This window comes from Staurois parvus, unplaced genomic scaffold (genome assembly GCF_062004578.1).
Source record: "Staurois parvus isolate SC_StPar_1 unplaced genomic scaffold, SC_StPar_1.0 ptg000470l, whole genome shotgun sequence".
In the NCBI taxonomy this organism is placed as follows: Eukaryota; Metazoa; Chordata; class Amphibia; order Anura; family Ranidae; genus Staurois; species Staurois parvus.
The window spans coordinates 1,278,685-1,302,767 of record NW_028318266.1 but is presented as its reverse complement, the minus strand read 5'-3'; the positions used below and the strand labels follow the sequence as shown (position 1 = coordinate 1,302,767).

Here is a 24,083-nt window from a genome sequence, read left to right as displayed (position 1 = left end):
TGGTACCTTTTATAGGCTTTTTTGGGTGTGATTTGATTGTGGTCAAGGACACAGGGGCCCCATGATCCCTTGTTGCCTTGGGGCCCCATGAGTTGTCAGTCCTCCCCTGTGGCCATCTGATCATCTCAACTATCTATATGACCAGAAGTAAATGACACCCCCAGTAAAGGGTTTTCTTTCATCTGTAGCACCCTCCTGTGTACATAGTTTAAGTGTAGCTACAGGCTTGCTAGAAGCCTGAGTTTGAGTAAAAGGGTTACTTCAGGTCAAACTGGAGGGCTCTACAGGCCAGTCCTCAGGTAGCTCCCCTGCTCTAGAAGCTTGGAGAAGCATATATAAGACAGTAGTCAGAGGTGAGAAGGAGCTGATCTTCATATTTATGGAAGTCTGACTAATCCCAGGCAAGTGGCCTAGCAGTGTGGCAGGCTGGCCCATAAATATGACAGAGCCTGGCCAGTAGGGGAGTCAGGTGGAAGATGGAGTAATGAGGAGCCTGGGAGTGTGCCCCAAGGAAGGGGGGTTCTACCTTCAGACTGAAGGTTGGAAGAAGAAGGAAAGCTGAAGGAGGGAGCTCCACTGCCCTGCAGTCCACTGAGAAAGGACAGGCTGCATAGCCTGGAAAATAAAAAGCCCAGTGGAAGTCCTGAAAGCAGTTCTATCTACAGAAGAAGGACAGGGACAGAGTGAGTACCTCTACACCCCCAGGGCCTATAAGGGAGAAGCCTTCTAGAAGTAGGTTCTTGGCAAGGGACAGTTTATTGCTTACCCAATCCCTTACCTTGGGAACAGATACCATGGCCATGTGGGCTGGCATTTCCTTCATTAAGGGGACCGAGAGCTCCTACAAGTTGGGACTTTGCTAAAAATCCACTCGGGGGGGACACCAGGCTCCTAGGAGGGGATTGCTTTTCTAAAGATGGTTGCTGTTCTGGCGGGAATACAGTCAAATGTCTGTTGCTGCAGTATGCAAAGAGAAGGAAGTCTTCCTCATTTTTGTCGTTCTTTGAGTCAAATTGGGCATCCCATAACCCCTTTTTCCTATTCAAATTGAAATCCCTAATAAATACAGAAAAGCAAGCCCATGGACTGTTTCTTTGTGTCTGGATATAGGATGGAACATGCGTGTTGCCTGGCTGTGCAGGGAATAAGGGGTTCCCAAAACCAGCGGCTCTCAATGGGGTAGTGATACACATCATACAACATTTAGACAATCCCAGCCTTGTGGTAACAGTTTGGAGGAGGCCCTTTTCTGTTGCAGCATGTCTGTGCCCCTGTGTACAAAGTCAGCTCTATAAAGACGTGGTTTGATGGGTTTGGTGTGGAGGAACTCAGGTGTCCTGTACTGAGCCCTGACCTCAACCCTACTGAACACCTTTAGAATTAACTGGATCTCCGATTGTGATCTAGGAGTTCTCACTTGATATCAGCACCTGACCTCACAAATACTTTTTAGGCTAAATGGGCACACATTTCCACAGACACACTCCAACATTTTGAGGAAGGCCTTCCCAGAAGATTGGAAAATGTTGTAGCTGCAGAAGAAGGCCAACTCCATATTAAATTCCATGGTATCAGAAGTATCAGAATAGGAAGTCCAGCAAGCTCATATAGGTGTGTAGCACCCTCCTAATTAGCAAGGGGGAGCTCTAATTCAATTGTTAGCTAGAAGGACTGAGTAGCAGCCTGGGTGTGATAGCTGACAGGGTCAAATTTGGGTCAGAGCTGAGAGGCTCTGCAGACAAGCCCTCTGGATTTTACCCCTGTTCTAGAACATTGGAGAAAGGTCTAGAAGCAGTGGGTGGGTTCAAGGAGTGGCTGACCTGTGCTCTTAGAGGACCCTGGGAAATCCCCAATATAGGGCTTGGCAAGGGGCCAGGACAGCCTTTTAGAGTAACCCAGCTGCTCAACTGGAGGAGAGTGGTTGGGGAAGTTGTTGGAGGAGAGAGAAAGGAAGTGAGGTTGGAGGCAGGAGCCTGTGAGGGGGCCCAGATGGAAAGAGGCTCGCCTACAGGCAGAGGACCTTGGAAGGAGAAAGGCTCGGGACTTTACAGGCCCACTGTGAGAGGACCACCTGTGAGGCAGGGAAGGAGTGGCCCAGCTAAAAGGCCTGGTAGCAGCCACCATCCCACCAGCAGCACAGGTGAAGGACTGAGTGAGTACATCTACACCCCCTGTGCCAAATAAGGTTAGGGGCACTCTGGTGGGAAACCAGATTAGCCATCACCCGGGACTGACTTATTTCTTGAAGTAACAGGCACTGGTTCCCCTGCTGAGGGATTTCTCCAGGCAGCCAGATAGAGGAGCATCTGGGATCTGGGGTGGTACTACAGGAGATGCTGGCTGGCTCTCCACAAAGAGGACTCCACAAGACTTGTACATTGTTCAGGAAGTTGTCTTCAATTTCTCAGTTCCACTGGACATCCCGTACACCCTTACCCCATCCAAGTTCTAAGATCCCCTAATAAAACATCAAAAACAAGCTGAAGGACTGCTTACTGACTCCTGGATGCAAGTCTGTGAAAGTGCATGTTACCTGGCTGTGCAGGACTTTGGGGAGGACCCAAAACTTCAGCAACTCCTAAGGTGGGTAGTGCTACAAGTGTGATGGCTGGTAGGTATCCACAAACATTTGACCATATAGTGCACATCTGACTTAACACTGATGAAGAAAGGAAACGGCAAGCTACAGAAATTGTAATCACACTCTTCTAAACATGCTCTTATTACACACAATAGGCCAGGGGCACATAGTTTGCTGAGATACTCTGTGCTATGGCTGCATACAAACTGGCTGATTCGCTGAGGTCAGGTTGTGTGCCGCCAAAACCGCAGCGAAATGCTGACCCTGGATGCACAATGGCAGCATCCACAGAAGCTCTGTTCTCATGTCACTGTTTAGATGAGCGGTTAAATATGAGTAGTGTTGATGCCGGCCATTATAATGTTGAGTACAAATCCAACAGATGCCAGTGACAGCTTCTACTGGTCACACACACAATGTGCAGGCAGCAATTAATATTGCTAATGAAAATCTAGCCCCCATATGCACCTGTGTGAATATAGCCTTGGAACATGTATATTAAAATTCCTTTCACGGGTTATGGCATTTTCACATTTCATTACATACCTTATTTTGGGTCTCTGTGTTTCTTTATGCAATGCAGGCAGATCATGGCTGGTGGACTGGCGGGGTGCTGTACATAGCTTCCTGAAAACATCCTAGCACCCAGCCTCAGTACTCCTCTCAACAGCCCTCAGTCCTGATACAAGCAGTGGGCTGGTTGGTAGAAGGAGTTATGTAAATATCAAAATGCCTTGATGATTGGAGGTCAATCTTCAGGGGGTGGGCTTTCCTATGCAGGCTGTATGTTCATGCCGATCTTCTCAGGTAACACACACACACGTGATGTTTTGCTTCCATGATTGAAAGAACAGACTCTTGGCTTCTAATAGTTCTAATGCACTTTCAGGCTACCAATGATAATGGTTTGGTATGAATTTTGGAGGAACCTCTTGTCATTTTTTTTGTTTTTTTTTGCATGGGGTCCCTCAAAATACACAGCAGACCCTCAACCAGTCATGCAGTCTAGCAGGCCCTGAATGAGGGTTCAGCAAGTATGTCCCCCATTCCTGAACCATACCAGGACACATACGCTCAACATTGGAAGACAACTTTACCCAACAAGGCATCTTGTCTCCATGTTAATAGCCTCATCCCCACCTCCCAGGCCCAGTGAATGTGGAAGACTGTGAGGTGCCACTTATTGGAATCTCGAAGCCCCCTTTATAATAAAGGAGACCACAGATACCATTTCATACTTCTTCCTTAAATGATTGCCAAAGTAAATACACAGACCATAGAATGAGTATTTTATTTAAAAAAAAATGCAATCTGACATTGTCAATCACATTGTCCAGAGATGTACAGTGGATCCATCATCAGTCATAAAACCTCAAAGGCCTGCCAACACAAATATAATGACCAACACTGGAAAATTCCAGTAGATTAGCAATTTTTGAAGTACTCAGACCAGCCCATCTTGCTCCAACAACCGTGCCACATTCCAAGTCACTTAAATCCCCTTTCTTCCCCATTCTGATGCTCGGTTTGAACTTCAGCAAGTCGTCTTCACTACATCTAGATGCCTAAATGCATTGAGTTTCTGCCATGTGATTGATTAGCAATTTGTGTTACTAAGCAATTGAACAGGAGTACCTAATAAAGTGGCCGGTGAGTGTAAGTCATATTGTAATATATGTTGTTCATTTAAAATAGTATGCGTGTACTGCTCTCTAAATTTACTTTTGTCACAATATTGTAAGCACATAATTTTTAACCTTGTTTTAGTGTATTGTTGGATACTTTTGTCATGAAATCCAAACAATGGCAAAGAGGAATCAAAACCAAACATTGCTGACAGAATTTCTACTTCTGGGATTCGGAGACCTTCAAGACTTCAAAATTCTACTTTTCACCATCTTTCTGATCATTCACATCATGGCCTTAACCAGCAATATCCTTGTTGTTGCTTTGGTTGCATTCATCCGGAGTCTGCACTCTCCCATGTACATCTTCATCAGTCAGCTGTCCTTGTCCGAAATTATCTTCACCAGTAACATTGTGCCCAACATGCTGTGGTTGATACTGGTTGGTGGTGGGAAAATTTCCATTGCCCGATGTATTTTCCAATTCTTTTTATTAGCTTTTCCTACAGTGGCCCAGTGTTTACTGTTGGCTTCCATGTCCTTTGATCGATATGTGGCCATATGTCAACCATTACATTATGCTACCATCATGACCTTTGGACAGCAAGTCCAAATAGTCAGCTCTTGCTGGTTGGTGGGCTTCACAGCATCCCTCATACTATATATTTTATTAGACAATTTACAATTCTGTGGTCCAGATGCTATCAATCATTTCTATTGTGATGTCTCTCCTGTGGTAGAACTTTCATGTTTGGATAACCCTCCTGTTGAGTTGGTGACTTCTGTCCTGTGTTTTTCTCTTGTTGTTTGTCCATTTGTGTTCATCATGGCTACATACATCTCTATCCTTCACACCATCTTGAAGATCCCATCCACCACTGGAAGACAGAAGGCCTTTTCTACTTGTAGCTCTCACCTCACTGTTGTGTGCCTTTACTATGGAAGCTTAGGATCTATATATTTTTTTCCACCAAACAAAAGTTCCTTCAGCATAAACAAAGGTCTGTCTTTGCTCTACACCCTGGTGACACCTCTAATCAATCCTCTAATCTACAGCTTGAGGAATCAAGAGATTAGAAGTGTTATTAAAAGAATTGTCCATCTTTAGAACAACTGCCTACCAGTTAATAAAAAAGAGTTTCCATATAAATTATTGTCGTTGTAAACTGTGTATATAAAGGTCGATGTGATTAGTCAGTAGACTCAGATTTTTATTATGACAAAAGAGGTAGACAAATAAGCCAGCTATTGATTTATGTAGATATGAAATTGTGTATGTTCTTCATTTGGATGCAAAAGTAGATGAAATAAATGTTTAGCACACTACAAAAGTAAAAAATGTAGAAACTTGCTTTTTAATTTTTTTCCAGCTAAAGTCTAATAATATTTATTATAACTAATATTTAAAGATGTTTTAGTGGTTTTTTTAGTGTTGGACAGCTTGGTAATAGAGTTTGAGCTTCTATCAAGTTTCTATGTGAAGAATTTTTATTATTATTATTATACAGTATTTATATAGCGCCAAAGGGTTTGCTCAGCGCTGTACAATAGCAAAAGGGGACAGAACATGAGACAAGACAGAAACAATACAATACACGAGGGGTTCGAGGGCCCTGCTCTTTCGAGCTTACAATCTAGGAGGGAGGGGAAAGTGGTACAGGAGGAAATGGCTGTGGGAGATGAAGTGGTGGGAGGAGTGGAGGAGGTCAGTTGTTAGGTGAGGGTAGGGTAGGCTTCCCTGAAGAGGTGGGTTTTCAGGGTGCGCCTGAAGGTGAGGAGGGTAGGTGACAGTCTGATGGATTGGGGTAGGGAGTTCCAGAGGATGGGGGAAGTCCTGAAGAAATCCTGCAATCAGGCGTGGGAGGAGGAGACCAGGATGCTGGAGAGTAGGAGGTCCTGTGAGGAACGAAGGGCACGGGTAGGGTGGTATTTGGGTATCAGGTCGGTTAGGTAGTTTGGGGTGGCGTTGTGAATGGCTTTGTAGGTCAGAGTTAGCAGTTTGAATTTGATGCGTTGGGCAATCGGGAGCCAGTGAAGGGATTGGCAGAGGGGGGTGGCGGTTGTGGAGCAGTTGGTGAGGTGGATGAGTCTAGCCCAGCAATGGGCAAACTACGGCCCGCGGGCCGTATACGGCCCGGCGGACCTTTTAATCCGGCCCGCGGAGCTAGGCTCCCGCAAGGCCACTGGTCGGCAAGCCGCAGCTCTTTACAAACTTAGATGCGGCTCTCCTGTGTGCCGGGCGCCCGCTCCCCTCCCTCCTCTTGGGCGGGCGGCCTCCTCTCCTCCTCTCCCCTTCCCTCCTCTCGGATGGCCGCCCCCCCTCTTGGATGGCCGCCCCCTCCCTCCTCTCGGGCGTCAGGACTCTGCAGCTGTCAGGATGTAGGCGGGGCAGCCAGGATGTAGGCGGGGCAGCGTGACGAACTCTTCTCCTCACAGTCCTCCCTGAAGACCAGAATGGCGCGGGAATACGAGAGGAACGCGCGGAGCAAAGGTAAGTGAATTGACACAGGGGGGACTTACTATATGGGGGACTTACTATATGGGGGACTTACTATATGGGGGATGAATTACTATATGAGGGATGAATTACTATATGGAGGACTTACTATATGGGGATGAATTACTATATGGGGGACTTACTATATGGGGAATGAATTACTATATGGAGGACTTACTATATGGGGAATGAATTACTATATGGAGGACTTACTATATGGGGAATGAATTACTATATGGGGGACTTACTATATGGGGAATGTATTACTATATGGAGGACTTACTATATGGGGAATGAATTACTATATGGAGGACTTACTATATGGGGAATGAATTACTATATGGGGGACTTACTATATGGGGAATGAATTACTATATGGGGGACTTACTATATGGGGAATGAATTACTATATGGGGGACTTACTATATGGGGAATGAATTACTATATGGGGGACTTACTATATGGGGGACTTACTATATGGGGGATGAATTACTATATGGGGGATGAATTAATATGTGGGGGATGAATTACTATGGGGGATGAATTACTATATGGGGGATGAATTACTATATGGGGGATGAATTGCTATATGGGGGATGAATTACTATGGGGGACGAATTACTATATGGGGGACGAATTACTATATGGGGGACGAATTACTATATGGGGGATGAATTACTATGCTTACTATGGGGGAATATTACTATACTTACTATGGATGACACATACACATCATTCATCTACTCTTGGTCCGGCCCCCGGGTCCAATATATGAACCCATTGCGGCCCTCGAGTCAAAAAGTTTGCCCACCCCTGGTCTAGCCGCTGAGTTCAGGATCGGCTGGAGTGGGGATAGCGTTTGTTTGGGTAGGCCAGTGAGAAGGGAGTTGCAGTAGTACAGGCATGAGATGATGAGGGAGTGTACGAGTTGTTTAGTAGTGTCTGGGGTGAGGAATGTACGTATCTTGGAGATGTTGCGGAGGTGGAGCCTGCATGATCTAGATAGTAATTGAACGTGAGGTAGGAAGGAAAGGTTTTAGTCCAGGGTGACACCCAGGGCTTTGGCATGTGGGGTGGGAGTGATGGTGGCATTGTTAGTAGTGATGGAGAGGATGGGGAGGTGGGCGCGGGGTGGGGGGAAGACCAGGAGCTCGGTTTTGGACAGGTTTAATTTGAGGAAATGGAGCGACATCCAGTCTGATATGTCGTTCAGGAGGTGGGCGATGTGGGCGGAATGTGAGGGGGTGAGGTGGGGGGTGGAGAGGTAAATTTGTGTGTCGTCGGCATAGAGGTGGTAATTGAAGCAGTGGGAGTGTATTAGTTTGCCAAGGGAGGAGGTGTAGATGGAAAAGAGGAGGGGTCCGAGGACAGAGAGGGGGAGAGAGGGGGAGGTGACAGCATTATAGGTGACGCTGAAGGAGCGTTGGGATAGGTAGGAGAAGAACCAGGAGAGAGCAGCGTCCCTGATGCCAAGGGAGTGTAGTTTAATAAGGAGAAGAGGGTGGTCGACTGTGTCGAAGGCCGTGGAGAGGTCAAGGAGCAGGAGGACAGAGTAATGGCCATTAGCTTTGGTGGTTAGCAGGTCCTTGGTGATTTTAAGTAGGGCGGTTTCGGTGGAGTGTAGGGGACGGAAGCCAGACTGTAGTGGATCAAGGAGGTTGTTATCAGTGAGGTGGGCGCTTAGGCGATTGTAGGCCAGGCGCTCAAGCAGCTTGGAAGTGAATAGTAGCAGGGAGATGGGTCTAAGGTTGTTCAGGTCAGTGGGGTCAAGGGAGGGTTTTTTGAGTATGGGGGTGATGTGTGCGTGCTTTAGAGGGGAGGGGAAAGTGCCAGTGGAGAGGGAGAGATTGAAGATGTGGGTGAGGGAGCGAATGATGGAGGGAGGGGGGGGTGACTGGAGGAAATGTGAGGGGATAGGGTTCAGGGGGAAGGTGGTGAGACGGGCTTCAGTGAAGACCTTAGAGACCTCCTCAGGGGTAGCTGGGCTGAAGGAGCGGAGTGTTGGGGAGGTGATAGTGTGCGGGGCATTAGGCATAGTGGGGGGTAGTGTGGCTATGAGGTCGGAGGAGGGGAGGGTTGAGGGGTTGATGGAGGGTGGGGGGCTGGGTGGAGAGGTAGATTGCGAGTTGACAATGTCCTTACGGATTGCGCCAATCTTGTTTTGGAAATGATTGGCAATCTCGTGGGCGGTGAGTGAGGTGCTGAGTGGAGGTGGGGGGGGGGGGAGCAGGGATTTAAAAGTGGAGAAGAGCCGGCGAGGGCAGGTTATTTCTGTTGTCCCCTGACACCCAGGGAGTTACAGAATAGGAAGTTAGAGAAAATATCAATATGGGGCCTAAAAGCACCGCATGTGTTCCTGTTGTTAATTTGCTATTGATTTTGATGAAGAATTCCTGAATTCTTTGGACAATACATTTTATATAACCATGATTAAGTTAACCTCTTGAGCTCCGAACAGGGGCAGACTGACCATTTGGAAACTCGGGCACTGTCCGAGGGCCCGGGGTCAGTAGGGGGCCCCATGAGATGCCCCTGGTACCTTTTTCATTGGCTTTTTTGAGTTTGGGCAAAGACACAGGGGCCCCATGATCCCCTATTGCCCCGGGTCCCCATGAGTTGGCATTCCGCCCCTAGCTCCGGATGATTTTACCCCCTAATAATTATTAGGCAATTTTTTTGCTATACCACACTGCACTACTTCAACTGGTAATTGTGCGGTCATGCACTGTTGTACCCAAACTAAATTTATATCATGTTTTTTATACTAATATAGCTTTCTTTTGGTGCTATTTGATCACTACTAGGCTTTTTATTGTTTGTGATATGACTAAAAATATTTTTGAAAAAACATCAATATTTTTTACTTATCACAAAATGCAAAAAAACTCATTCCTTCACACGTTTTGGCCAAATTGTATTTGGTAAAAAAAATTCCTAATAAGTGTATATTGATTGGTTAATTTTTTTGCTTTGCAGGGATGAGAAACAGAGATCGTTCCCTCTGTACAGAGCTCTGTGTTGTATGCAAACACGAGGCTCTTTGCTGTGATCGTACACAGTCGATTAGCAGGTCATTGGCTATGACTTGCTCACAAGCTCCTGATGTGTACAATCACAGTGGGTGCCAGCCGGGGGGGCACATGCGTGTGCCCGAAACCCGGAAGAAGGCAGCAACATCGCTTTGCCTACAACACCGCCGTGTCTGTAGTACATTGAGGGCTGATGGGCACTAAGTGGTTAAAGAACATGAGAAAGAATAAAACCTTCTGCCTGGATTTTACTGCTCTTTGTATCCCTGAGAAGGAGATTTACCCTCAATTTCCTGCCCGAGTGATGGGCGGCTGATTTAAAACCTTACATAAGTTTTCCAACCCTTTTCTGCTTTATCCAAAACCTAAAGAGGATGTCTCTTACTTTGTGTCTGTAGCCATGGATATGTAAATATTAAAAAGTAGCTTTCACTGAAGTAATCCCCTTGTCACGTACCTGATAGAAGTCTGAATTAACAAGGTCTTCCTCTCTTGTATCTCCAGCCCAGGCCCCACTGAAGGTGGAACAGATGGTGGCGAGGGACAGGAGAAACACGAGTGCCTGTGGATATTGATTGCAAAACTTGTGGCTGGAGGTGTAACCTCAGTAAATCAAGCAGAGCATCCAGTCAGGAACAGAGGAGATGCCGGAACGGCCAGCTGAGGTTAAGGAAGCACTCCACTGGAACTGCAATATCTGGGTACGTGGCTTGCCAGAACTTCTGGTATGCATGAGGCTGGAACACACCACGACAACCGGAGCTGATATAATGGATAGCCAGGACAAGCACTCGGCAGGACTCTAGAGCCAAACTGGAGCCGGAAGAGTAGTCAGACTAATAGCCAGGTTCAGCAACGAGCAGGCGATGAGGTACCGGAACATCAGACAGGGACAAGGTCAGGAGGAAGCCAGGATCAGAAACCGATGAGCAGAAGCATAAACAGAGTCCAAGAGCAGGTCAATGGCAAGCCAGGTCAGTACCGGATACACACGGGATACAGCAGGACACAGGGAATTAGCTGAAGACCAGTCAGCACTGGCAGAGAGTAAGAGCTTCTTTTAATTAGTCCATCTGGCGCCATACACTGTGGGCACACTCCCGTGCGCGTGCACCTGTGTGTGCGCATTCTTGCGCGCATGCGCGAGCCTACACTCATTTTTATTAGCAATGCGCCTTTGCTCATTTCTATACGCAATGTTGCACGCATGCGCAATTCTATGTGCCAGTCACCGTACAGGAATTCCCATACACCCATTTACCCTGGCACTGTGCACCCTGATAATTATTTCCCACCTTTCGGAAGTCGCCAGTCTTCTGGGTTGAGTGATGCCCAACTTCATTCAGCCCTCTCCCTCTGAGCCCAGGCAGTCCAGACCCTGCCACTGTGAGGACATCATCACACAAGCCAGGGTTTAGGGTACAGAAGGTCCATTATATATCACAATGTTTTGTGCTGAAGAAACAGCTACCAATGCCGCTGGAGGGAAAAAGGAAGGACCCGAAACGGTACCAGCCAAGCAAGAAGACACTTGGGAAAAAGTCCCTTTGCAGTCACATCAAATTTCATGAGAATACAAATTAAAGAGGAACATCACCCTAGGTATTACAATTGAAATTTAAAATCTCTATAAATTGTCCCTGTATGAAAATTAAAAAAACATACTAGTTTGTTTAGTCCTGTAGTGATGTCTTCTTCAGTTGAAGTTCTCTTTCCTCTGCTCTGCTCCTGGTGCTGCCATCATGACAAATGTACAGATACCCTGCTGGCATCTGCCATGTCCCATAGACATGACAGAGATCTACAGTGTGTCTGTGCATGTCCTAGATCCCCCCATGCATGTGTGGATATGCTGCCGGGCTCTGCCAGCTTTTTGGCAGAGACCTGTGGCAAATCTGAGCATGTTTGGAATCTGGTACACGATGCCCTTGGATCTGTTACATAGAAATCCAGGAGTCAGCGATCCTCATATATGTCATCCTTGGAGTCAAGTACCTGGGTTGAGGCCAAAGTGACGAGAGGGCTTCCCTTTCAGCTCCGGTCCAAACAAAATGTCTTCATTTTAAGTTTGACCTTCCTACCTAAGACATTCTTTTTTTCTCAACTGGAATTGTAGGGGGTCTGTAAAGTAACTAGCTGGCAGAACAAATCCTATGAACAATGGTGTGGCTGTTATCTACATACCTGAACCTTAAAAGAAACTTTTCTTATTGTTCTCCAAATGGTATATGTTTGACAAACCTTGGACCTAGCAAAGACAAACCAACATCTTGCCTCTCGGGGGATCAGGAAGGAATTTTTTTCCCAACAGGAGCAAATTGGATCATGCTTTGCTGGGTTTTTTTGCCTTCCTCTGGATCAACTGTGGGTATAGGATTATAACTTTTTTTTTTTTTATGGTTGAACTGGATGGACTTTTGTCTTTTTTCAGCCAGACTATGTAACTATGTAACATCCTAAGGCAAGATACACAGAGTGTCAGGACTAAATGAAAACCCCTGGTCTAGGTTTACAAGAACGTCAGAAATCACAAACACGGAATCGTGGACAGGACAAACTTTATTTGCCCAGGTGAACCAAGATTGACATCCTGGGTCATTTCAGACAATGAGAGTATCTCACTATTGTTCCAAAGATTGAAGGACATTGTCCTTAACAAGAAGTCAACATACGAGGAACTCTCTAAAAACCAGCTTGAAACCAAAGGGAAAAAAAGGAATATTTTTTAGAATTATATAAAAAATAAAATCTGATACTTCTGAAACATTTCAGGAAACGACTAAATGAGAATTAAGTATCCATTTAAATGTCTGAGATGGAATATCATAATATTTGAAGGAAGACTGAACGGAACGTTATAATCCCATTATATACTTAGTGTGCTGGATTCTTTATCATTATTGTTAGAAATATTGTTTGTGAGCTACAATAGCCATAATCAATAAGTAGTTTAGTATACAAATTATATTTAATCTACATTTTTTTTTTCTGTGCACAACTGTTATTTTAATCACTACATGAAATTCCACCTCCTAATAGTTTAAATTCTTCATTTAATTACTGTTACACCAAAAAGTACTAACCATAAATCAGGAATTATATCTACTTTCCAAGGCATTATGTAGTTTTCACAAGGTCCAATTTGTTATAGTGAAGTATTTTTCCCTATAACTGATTACTTACTTTGGTTCCCAATTAAACTCAAAATAGTCATGAGACTATTTAGAGTTATCTGAGAGTGACACCCAGTGGCCAAGAGAAGTAATGCATGAGCAAACACAGTTTGATAATTAAATAGACCCCCCAATAGGAAGAAGGTTCGACCTTCTGGGTCATGTTTATTCAAATTTTATGAATGTATTGTATGCCATTAGATAAAGGAGGAAATCGGGTATACAGAAAAAAAAAGGACCATCTAAGGAGAACATCTAGATGGCATCTGAACACAGTGGAGGACACCCATCAGAAACATCTGATGTACATCATCTGACACCCTACTGAACCAGGACACACATCTCTGCATAGCTAGACACCATTTTGGGAAAGACCAACTCCATCCATTAATCGGCAGTCATCCCTGGGTGTGACCATCAGTAATCTAAAAGGTTACCTGATATTTGGAAGGTAATTATAACATATCTTCTGTTGATTTTGCTTTCTTAGATTAACCACTTGCCATCCAGGGGATTTACCCCCCTTCCTGACCAGGTCATTTTTTTACGATACAGCACTGAGTTACTTTAACTGACAATTGCGCGGTCATGCAATGCTGCACCCAAATTAAATTTCTATCCTTTTTTCCATATAAATAGAGCTTTCCTTTGGTGGTAATTTATCACCTGTGCATTTTTTTATTTTTTGTGCTATAAACAAAAAAAGACCTACAATTTAGGAAAAAAACCTATATTTTTGACTTTTTGCTATTAAACATGTCAGGTACAAAAATGTAAAAAATTTAATTTCTTCATTAATTTAGGCCAAAATGCATTCTGCTTCATGTCTTTGCTAAAAAAAAAAATCCCAATACGTGTAGATTCATTGGTTTATGTGAAAGTTATAGCGTCTACAAATGGCGGTATAGATACTGGAATGTTTTTTATTTTATTTTATTTTTTTACTAGTAATGGCAGCGATCAGCGATTTATAGTGGGACTGTGGGACTGCGGGACTGTGGAGGGCATTCTGACACTTGGGGGAACTGACATGCCCAGTGACACCAATATAATGATCAGTGCTAAGAAAAAGCACCGACACTGTACTAATGGCACTGAGCAGGAAGGGGTTAACATCTGGGGTGATCAAAGGATAAACTGTGTGCTGTTATACTATGTGTTGCATGTGTGTTTCACTGTAAGCACACCGCTTTGCATGGCTCTGCTATGCCTAGTCTATACCAGACCCTTTAGGTCTGGTAGGAAGGTTAGGAAGGACCCCACAGTAAAAAAATATTTTAGAAATGTGCTTGGGGTTCCCCCTAAACGCCATATCAGACCCTTTAGGCCTGGTAGGACTTTTAAGGGGAACCCCGCCCCCCAAAAAATGGAGGGGAAGCATAAGGGTCCCTCCTAAATTCGTTCCAGACCCTTGATCCGAGCACAGGCCTGGCAGGCCAGGAAAAGGGAGGGACGAATGAGCCCACCTCCCTCCCTGGGCCTTACCAGGCCATGTGCCCTCGGCATGGTCCCTGGCCTGGTGGTTGTGGGGGTCTGCGGACAGGAGGACTCATTAGCATCAGGATACCTGATGCTGCCCCCCCTTGTGAATGAGTAAGGGGTACTTGTACCCCAACTCATTTACCAAAGGGCTAAAAGTGTGAAAAAATTAAGAGACCAGACTTTTGAAAAAATCCTTTATTGAACAAAGAACAAAAAAACTGTAGTTTATTAAAAAGAAAAATGGTCCCAGGGTTGTAATCCATCATAAATCACAGCGTCCAGTGTTGTCACAACGACCCCGACTCCCTAAAATAAATAAAAACCCAAAGCCCGCCAACCCATCCGCACCTGCCGAGCACTCGCTGCAATCATACATTTGCTGGGCAGATGTAAACAATTGGGCGGAGCTAACGGTGATGTCACTGTTAGCTCCGGGCCAATTGTGTACGTTTGACTGGCAACTGCCATAACTGTCATTAACAATTGGGTGGAGCCAACGGTGATGTTCCCGCTAGCTCTGACCAATTGCCATGAGCCATGAATAGCCAAAGTCACTGAGACTTTGGCCAATCATGGCTCTTATTGTGAACTCAGCTGTGATTGGCTAAAGCATTGCACCTGGCCTATATAATAGACATAATAGTGTCGGTATTCTACAATTAAGTTTAGCCATAAATTTTCTTCCAGATAGTACTTCCAGGAATCCATCTGCCCTTACCCCAGTTAAACGCCTAAGCGTTTTCTGCAGCGTTTTGCAGAAACACAGTACAGTAAATTTAACATGATTTCCTATGGGACATGTGCACACCGGTGCATTTTCACCCCGTGCATTTTTTGGACAGGGTGAGGGACTTTTTTGAACGCAAAAAGTTGCGTTTTTGTTTCTATAGACTTCAATGAAAACGCTGCAGAAAAGCATGTATTGCAGTTTTGCTGTTTTTATTCGTTTTTGACGCGTTTTGAATTTAAAATCTGCCTGGCAACAAGAAAAATGAAAAAAATGTTAAAAAAATGCATCAAAAAATGCAGCGAAAAGGCAAGTGCAAAAAACGCACCGCAAAACACAATGCAGAAACAGCTCAAATGCAAACTGCATTGGTGTGAACCTAGCCTTAGCTCAGGCATGCAGGTAGAAGCAGAGGTGGACTGACAACTCATGGGGCCCCCGGGCAATAGGGGATCATGGGGCCCCTGTGTCCCCATCCACACTCAAATCACATCCAAAAAAGCCTATGAAATGTACCAGGGACATCAAGGGGCCCCCTACTGGACCCTGGGCCCTTGGGCAATGCCCGAGTTCCCCAATGATCAGTCCACCCCTGGGCAGAAGGGTGTGCTACCCCCTTACCTTCTGAAGGCTCCTGGAACGTATTTGCCTAGGCTAGAAACCAGGAAGTAACTGAAGAAATGTAAAAATCAAGTTTAAAACAAGTAAATATAATATACTTTCCTATCTATTTACAAATGCTAGCAGCATAAGGATTTTAAAAAAATTATTATTATTATTATACAGGATTTATATGGTGCCAACAGTTTGCTCAGCGCTTTACAATATAACGGGAGACAATACAGCAACAATACAGTTCAATACAAGAAGGATAGGAGGGCCCTGATCCTGGGAGCTTACAATCTTATGTTGATTAAGAGCGTAACTCTAGGACTTGGAGAGAGGGGACACCCACATGGAAGAAAAATATATTTGAAATATATATTAAAAATATTCTTCCCAAATACATTGACATATATTTGAAATACTACAATTTAGGCCGTATTCAATATATATATATATATGCTTTTTTTTATACATTACAAAATATATGAAAAATATTAAAAAAAATATATATTTTTTAAATATATTCATCAGACTTCTTTTAACATATAAAAAAGTGATTTTAACATATATTTGTAAATGCATTCCAAAAATGTAGATTAAATGTATTTTTAAGGACATACAGTATATTTTAAAATGTATTTTTTAAAATATTTTGTAATAAAAACACATTTCAACATACAGTGTATATATATATATATATATATATATATATATATATATCTATATTGAAATATATTTTGAAATATATTGCATACGGCCAAAATTGTAGTATTTCAAATATATGTCAATGTATTTGGGAAGGATATTTTTAAAATATATTTCAAATATGTTTTTCTTCCATGTGGGCATCTTCCAATGGTGACACTTCTTCCTATGACAACTGTCTAAGAGATTATACAGAATATCCCTCACTTTTGAAAGATTCGAGGTTCGTCACTTGCTGTTGAGTCTACAGATACAATTCAAGAAAACTGTACAGTGAGATGTGATGCCAAATATATAAAAAAAAATACATTTTGGTTTTTCATCTACTTTAGGACTAATGTCTCCAATATAAAGATGATTACTAATGGACAGCAACAATCCCCTGAGCTCTAATCTAACTGGATTCATTAATCAGTCTACTTAATCTCTCTTGTTAAATGGGGATTTTATCCTCTTGATGACAAGAAATGAATAAAAACACTGTAACAGATATTAGGCATTTATCATCGTCTAAAAAGTGGCGAGGCTTCTGCAGGTATTAAGTACGGTATTACAAGAGAAATGATTTACTCCTTTATTGACAAATTTGTGACTTTACTGTATCAGTAAGCTGAGAATCTCATTGGTGCTGCAAATGTTTATCTAAACTCAATACAAAAATGTAATATATGGCAGCGCACCTCCTTAGATGTGGGGCTGCATTTGTTTTATATTTTTTTTTTACAGGGTTTTTTCTTTATTTTCACTTAGTGCTCCTGTGAATAACACATCTCCTCTCCCTTCATGTTTATGTTTTATTTCTCCACTGGAAGAAGCCATGGTTGTCACCCAGGCTGGATTTCAAACTGCCTTTATTCATCTCCATTACATGGTGCATTGATGGGACTGGTAGTTTACATATACAATACCATCAATGGTGAGAAGGATCTGGGGGGTCAGTGGTGGAGAAGGATCTGGGGGAATCAATGGTGGAGAAGGATCTGGGGGGGGTCAATGGTGGAGAAGGATCTGGGGAAATCAATGGTGGAGAAGGATCTGGGGGGGGGTCAATGGTGGAGAAGGATCTGGGGGAGGTCAATGGTGGAGAAGGATCTGGGGAAATCAATGGTGGAGAAGGATCTGGGGGCGGGTCAATGGTGGAGAAGGATCTGGGAGTTCTGGTAGATCACAAGCTTAATAATGGCAGCAATGCCAAGCTGCGGCTTCAAAAGCGAGCAAAATCCTCTCTTGTATTAGAAGAGGTATAGACTCCAGAGAGAGATATCATTCCCCCGGTACAAATCATTAGTAATACCTCATCTGGAATATGCAGTTCAGTTTTGGGCTCCAATTCACAAAAAGAACATTGGGGAAGTGGAGAAAGTGCAGAGAAGGGCAACCAAACTGATAAGAGGCATGGAGGAGCTCAGCTATGAGGAAAGATTAGAGGAACTGAATGTATTCTCTCTTGAGAAGAGGAGATTAAGGGGGGATATGATCTCCATGTATAATACATAAGGGGGGATATGATCACCATGTATAATATATAAGGGGGATATGATCACCATGTATAATACATAAGGGAGGATATGATCTCCATGTATAATACATAAGGGGGGGATATGATCTCCATGTATAATACATAAGGGGGATATGATCTCCATGTATAATACATAAGGGGGGGATATGATCTCCATGTATAATACAAAAGGGGGATATGATCTCCATGTATAATACATAAGGGGGGATATGATCTCCATGTATAATACATAAGGGGGGATATGATCTCCATGTATAATACAAAAGGGGGGATATGATCTCCATGTATAATACATAAGGGGGGATATGATCTCCATGTATAATACATAAGGGGGGATATGATCGCCATTTATAATACATAAGGGGGGATATGATCACCATGTATAATACATAAGGGGGGGATATGATCTCCATGTATAATACATAAGGGGGGATATGATCTCCATGTATAATACATAAGGGGGATATGATCTCCATGTATAATACATAAGGGGGGGATATGATCTCCATGTATAATACATAAGGGGGGATATGATCACCATGTATAATACATAAGGGGGGATATGATCACCATGTATAATACATAAGGGGGGATATGATCTCCATGTATAATACATAAGGGGGGGGTATGATCTCCATGTATAATACATAAGGGGGGATATGATCTCCATGTATAATACATAAGGGGGGATATGATCTCCATTTATAATACATAAGGGGGGATATGATCACCATGTATAATACATAAGGGGGATATGATCTCAATGTATAATACATAAGGGGGGATATGATCTCCATGTATAATACATAAGGGGGGATATGATCTCCATGTATAATACATAAGGAGGGATATGATCTCCATGTACAATACATAAGGGGGGATATGATCTCCATGTATAATACATAAGGGGGGATATGATCTCCATGTACAATACATAAGGGGGGATATGATCTCCATGTACAATACATAAGGGGGGATATGATCTCCATGTATAATACATAAGGGGGGATATGATCTCCATGTATAATACATAAGGGGGGGGTATGATCTCCATGTATAATACATAAGGGGGGATATGATCTCCATGTATAATACATAAGGGGGGATATGATCTCCATTTATAATACATAAGGGGGGATATGATCACCATGTATAATACATAAGGGGGATATGATCTCAATGTATAATACATAAGGGGGGATATGATCTCCATGTATAATACATAAGGGGGGATATGATCTCCATGTATAATACATAAGGAGGGATATGATCTCCATGTACAATACATAAGGGGGGATATGATCTCCATGTACAATACATAAGGGGGGATATGATCTCCATGTACAATACATAAGGGGGGATATGATCTCCATGTATAATACATAAGGGGGGATATGATCTCCATGTATAATACATAAGGGGGGATATGATCTCCATGTATAATACATAAGGGGGATAAGATCTCCATGTATAATACATAAGGAGGGGATATGATCTCCATGTATAATACATAAGGGGGGATATGATCTCCATGTATAATACATAAGGGGGGATATGATCTCCATGTATAATACATAAGGGGGGATATGATCTCCATGTATAATACATAAGGGGGGATATGATCTCCATGTATAATACAAAAGGGGGGATATGATCTCCATGTATAATATATAAGGGGGGATATGATCTCCATGTATAATACATAAGGGGGGATATGATCGCCATTTATAATACATAAGGGGGGATATGATCACCATGTATAATACATAAGGGGGGGATATGATCTCCATGTATAATACATAAGGGGGGATATGATCTCCATGTATAATACATAAGGGGGATATGATCTCCATGTATAATACATAAGGGGGGGATATGATCTCCATGTATAATACATAAGGGGGGATATGATCACCATGTATAATACATAAGGGGGGATATGATCACCATGTATAATACATAAGGGGGGATATGATCTCCATGTATAATACATAAGGGGGGGGTATGATCTCCATGTATAATACATAAGGGGGGATATGATCTCCATGTATAATACATAAGGGGGGATATGATCTCCATTTATAATACATAAGGGGGGATATGATCTCCATGTATAATACATAAGGGGGATATGATCTCAATGTATAATACATAAGGGGGGATATGATCTCCATGTATAATACATAAGGGGGATATGATCTCCATGTATAATACATAAGGGGGGATATGATCTCCATGTATAATACATAAGGGGGGATATGATCTCCATGTATAATACATAAGGGGGGATATGATCTCCATGTATAATACATAAGGAGGGATATGATCTCCATGTACAATACATAAGGGGGGATATGATCTCCATGTATAATACATAAGGGGGGATATGATCTCCATGTATAATACATAAGGGGGGATATGATCTCCATGTATAATACATAAGGGGGATAAGATCTCCATGTATAATACATAAGGAGGGGATATGATCTCCATGTATAATACATAAGGGGGGATATGATCTCCATGTATAATACATAAGGGGGGATATGATCTCCATGTATAATACATAAGGGGGGATATGATCTCCATGTATAATACATAAGGGGGGATATGATCTCCATGTATAATACATAAGGGGGGATATGATCTCCATGTATAATACATAAGGGGGGATATGATCACCATGTATAATACATAAGGGGGGATATGATCTTTATGTATAATACATAAGGGGGGGATATGATCACCATGTATAATACATAAGGGGGGATATGATCTTTATGTATAATACATAAGGGGGGATATGATCTCCATGTGTAATACATAAGGGGGGGGATATGATCACCATGTATAATACATAAGGGGGGATATGATCACCATGTATAATACATAAGGGGGGATATGATCTCCATGTATAATACATAAGGGGGGATATGATCACCATGTATAATACATAAGGGGGGATATGATCTCCATGTATAATACAAAAGGGGGGATATGATCTCCATGTATAATACATAAGGGGGGATATGATCTCCATGTATAATACATAAGGGGGGATATGATCGCCATTTATAATACATAAGGGGGGATATGATCACCATGTATAATACATAAGGGGGGATATGATCACCATGTATAATACATAAGGGGGGATATGATCTCCATGTATAATACATAAGGGGGGGGTATGATCTCCATGTATAATACATAAGGGGGGATATGATCTCCATGTATAATACATAAGGGGGGATATGATCTCCATTTATAATACATAAGGGGGGATATGATCTCCATGTATAATACATAAGGGGGATATGATCTCAATGTATAATACATAAGGGGGGATATGATCTCCATGTATAATACATAAGGGGGATATGATCTCCATGTATAATACATAAGGGGGGATATGATCTCCATGTATAATACATAAGGGGGGATATGATCTCCATGTATAATACATAAGGGGGGATATGATCTCCATGTATAATACATAAGGAGGGATATGATCTCCATGTACAATACATAAGGGGGGATATGATCTCCATGTATAATACATAAGGGGGGATATGATCTCCATGTATAATACATAAGGGGGGATATGATCTCCATGTATAATACATAAGGGGGATAAGATCTCCATGTATAATACATAAGGAGGGGATATGATCTCCATGTATAATACATAAGGGGGGATATGATCTCCATGTATAATACATAAGGGGGGATATGATCTCCATGTATAATACATAAGGGGGGATATGATCTCCATGTATAATACATAAGGGGGGATATGATCTCCATGTATAATACATAAGGGGGGATATGATCTCCATGTATAATACATAAGGGGGGATATGATCACCATGTATAATACATAAGGGGGGATATGATCTTTATGTATAATACATAAGGGGGGGATATGATCACCATGTATAATACATAAGGGGGGATATGATCTTTATGTATAATACATAAGGGGGGATATGATCTCCATGTGTAATACATAAGGGGGGGGATATGATCACCATGTATAATACATAAGGGGGGATATGATCACCATGTATAATACATAAGGGGGGATATGATCTCCATGTATAATACATAAGGGGGGATATGATCACCATGTATAATACATAAGGGGGGATATGATCTCCATGTGTAATACATAAGGGGGGGGATATGATCACCATGTATAATACATAAGGGGGGATATGATCTCCATGTATAATACATAAGGGGGGGTGGTATGATCTCCATGTATAATACATAAGGGGGATATGATCTCCATGTATAATACATAAGGGGGGATATGATCTCCATTTTTAATACATAAGGGGGGATATGATCTCCATGTATAATACATAAGGGGGGATATGATCTCCATGTATAATACATAAGGGGGATATAATCTCCATGTATAATACATAAGGGGGGATATGATCTCCATGTATAATACATAAGGGGGGATATGATCTCCATGTATAATACATAAGGGGGGATAAGATCTCCATGTATAATACATAAGGGGGGATATGATCTCCATGTATAATACATAAGGGGGATATGATCTCCATGTATAATACATAAGGGGGATATGATCACCATGTATAATACATAAGGGGGGATAAGATCTCCATGTATAATACATAAGGAGGGGATATGATCTCCATGTATAATACATAAGGGGGATATAATCTCCATGTATAATACATAAGGGGGGGGATATGATCTCCATGTATAATACATAAGGGGGATATAATCTCCATGTATAATACATAAGGGGGGGGGATATGATCTCCATGTATAATACATAAGGGGGGATATGATCTCCATGTATAATACATAAGGGGGGATATGATCTCCATATAGAATACATAAGGGGGGGTATGATCTCCATGTATAATACATAAGGGGGATATGATCTCCATGTATAATACATAAGGGGGGATATAGTCTCCATGTATAATACATAAGGAGGGATATGATCTCCATGTATAATACATAAGGGAGGATATGATCTCCATGTATAATACTTAAGGGGGGATATGATCTCCATGTAGAATACATAAGGGGGATATGATCTCCATGTATAATACATAAGGGGGGATATGATCTCCATGTAGAACACATAAGGGGGGATATAATATCCATGTATAATACATAAGGGGGGGGGATATGATCTCCATGTATAATACATAAGGGGGGATATGATCTCCATGTATAATACATAAGGGGGGATATGATCTCCATGTATAATACATAAGGGGGGATATGATCTCCATGTATAATACATAAGGGGGATATAATCTCCATGTATAATACATAAGGGGGGGGGGGGATATGATCTCCATGTATAATACATAAGGGGGGATATGATCTCCATGTATAATACATAAGGGGGGATATGATCTCCATGTAGAATATATAAAGGGGGGTATGATCTCCATGTAGAATACATAAGGGGGATATGATCTCCATGTATAATACATAAGGGGGGGGGATATGATCTCCATGTATAATACATAAGGGGGGATATGATCACCATGTATAATACATAAGGGGGATATGATCTCCATGTAGAATACATAAGGGGGGGTATGATCTCCATGTATAAATACAACAGTGAATTCATATAGTGAACTCGGTGTGGTTATTCCCCTGAGGTGATCACAGAGGACAAGGGGGCACTCTTTACGTCTGGAGGAAAAGAAATTTAATCTCCAAATATGGAAAGGTTTCTTCACAGTAAAAGCTGTGAAAATGTGGAATAGACTCCCTCAAGAGTTGGTTCTGGTCAGCTCAGTGGATTGCTTTAAAAAAGTTCTGGATTCTTTCTTGGATACACGGAATATAACTGGATACTAACATTTCTAAGTAAAGTTGATCCAGGGAATATCCGATTGCCTCTCGGGGGATCAGGAAGGAATTTTTTCATCCGCTGGAGCAAATTGGATCATGCTTTATTGGGGTTTTTGGCCTTCTTCTGGATCAACTGTGATTATTGGATAGTGTATATAGAGGTTATCCATTTGTGTGTGTGTTTTTTTTTCTGTTGGTTGAAATGGATGGACTTGTGTCCTTTTTTCAAGTGGCTTAACCATGTAACTATGAAATATACAGTTAAGGATATTTG

The 24,083-nt window shown here is 42.3% G+C and overlaps 1 protein-coding gene across 1 annotated transcript; it reads left to right on the top strand.

Moving 5' to 3' along the window:
* Positions 1-4,483: 4,483 nt before the first annotated feature.
* LOC149452488 (olfactory receptor 6A2-like) lies at positions 4,484-5,482 on the top strand. The gene has a single exon (XM_089689161.1). The coding sequence runs from the start codon at positions 4,499-4,501 to the stop codon at positions 5,312-5,314; it is 816 nt and encodes a 271-aa protein (XP_089545287.1). The 5' UTR covers positions 4,484-4,498; the 3' UTR covers positions 5,315-5,482.
* The last annotated feature ends 18,601 nt before the right edge of the window (positions 5,483-24,083 follow it).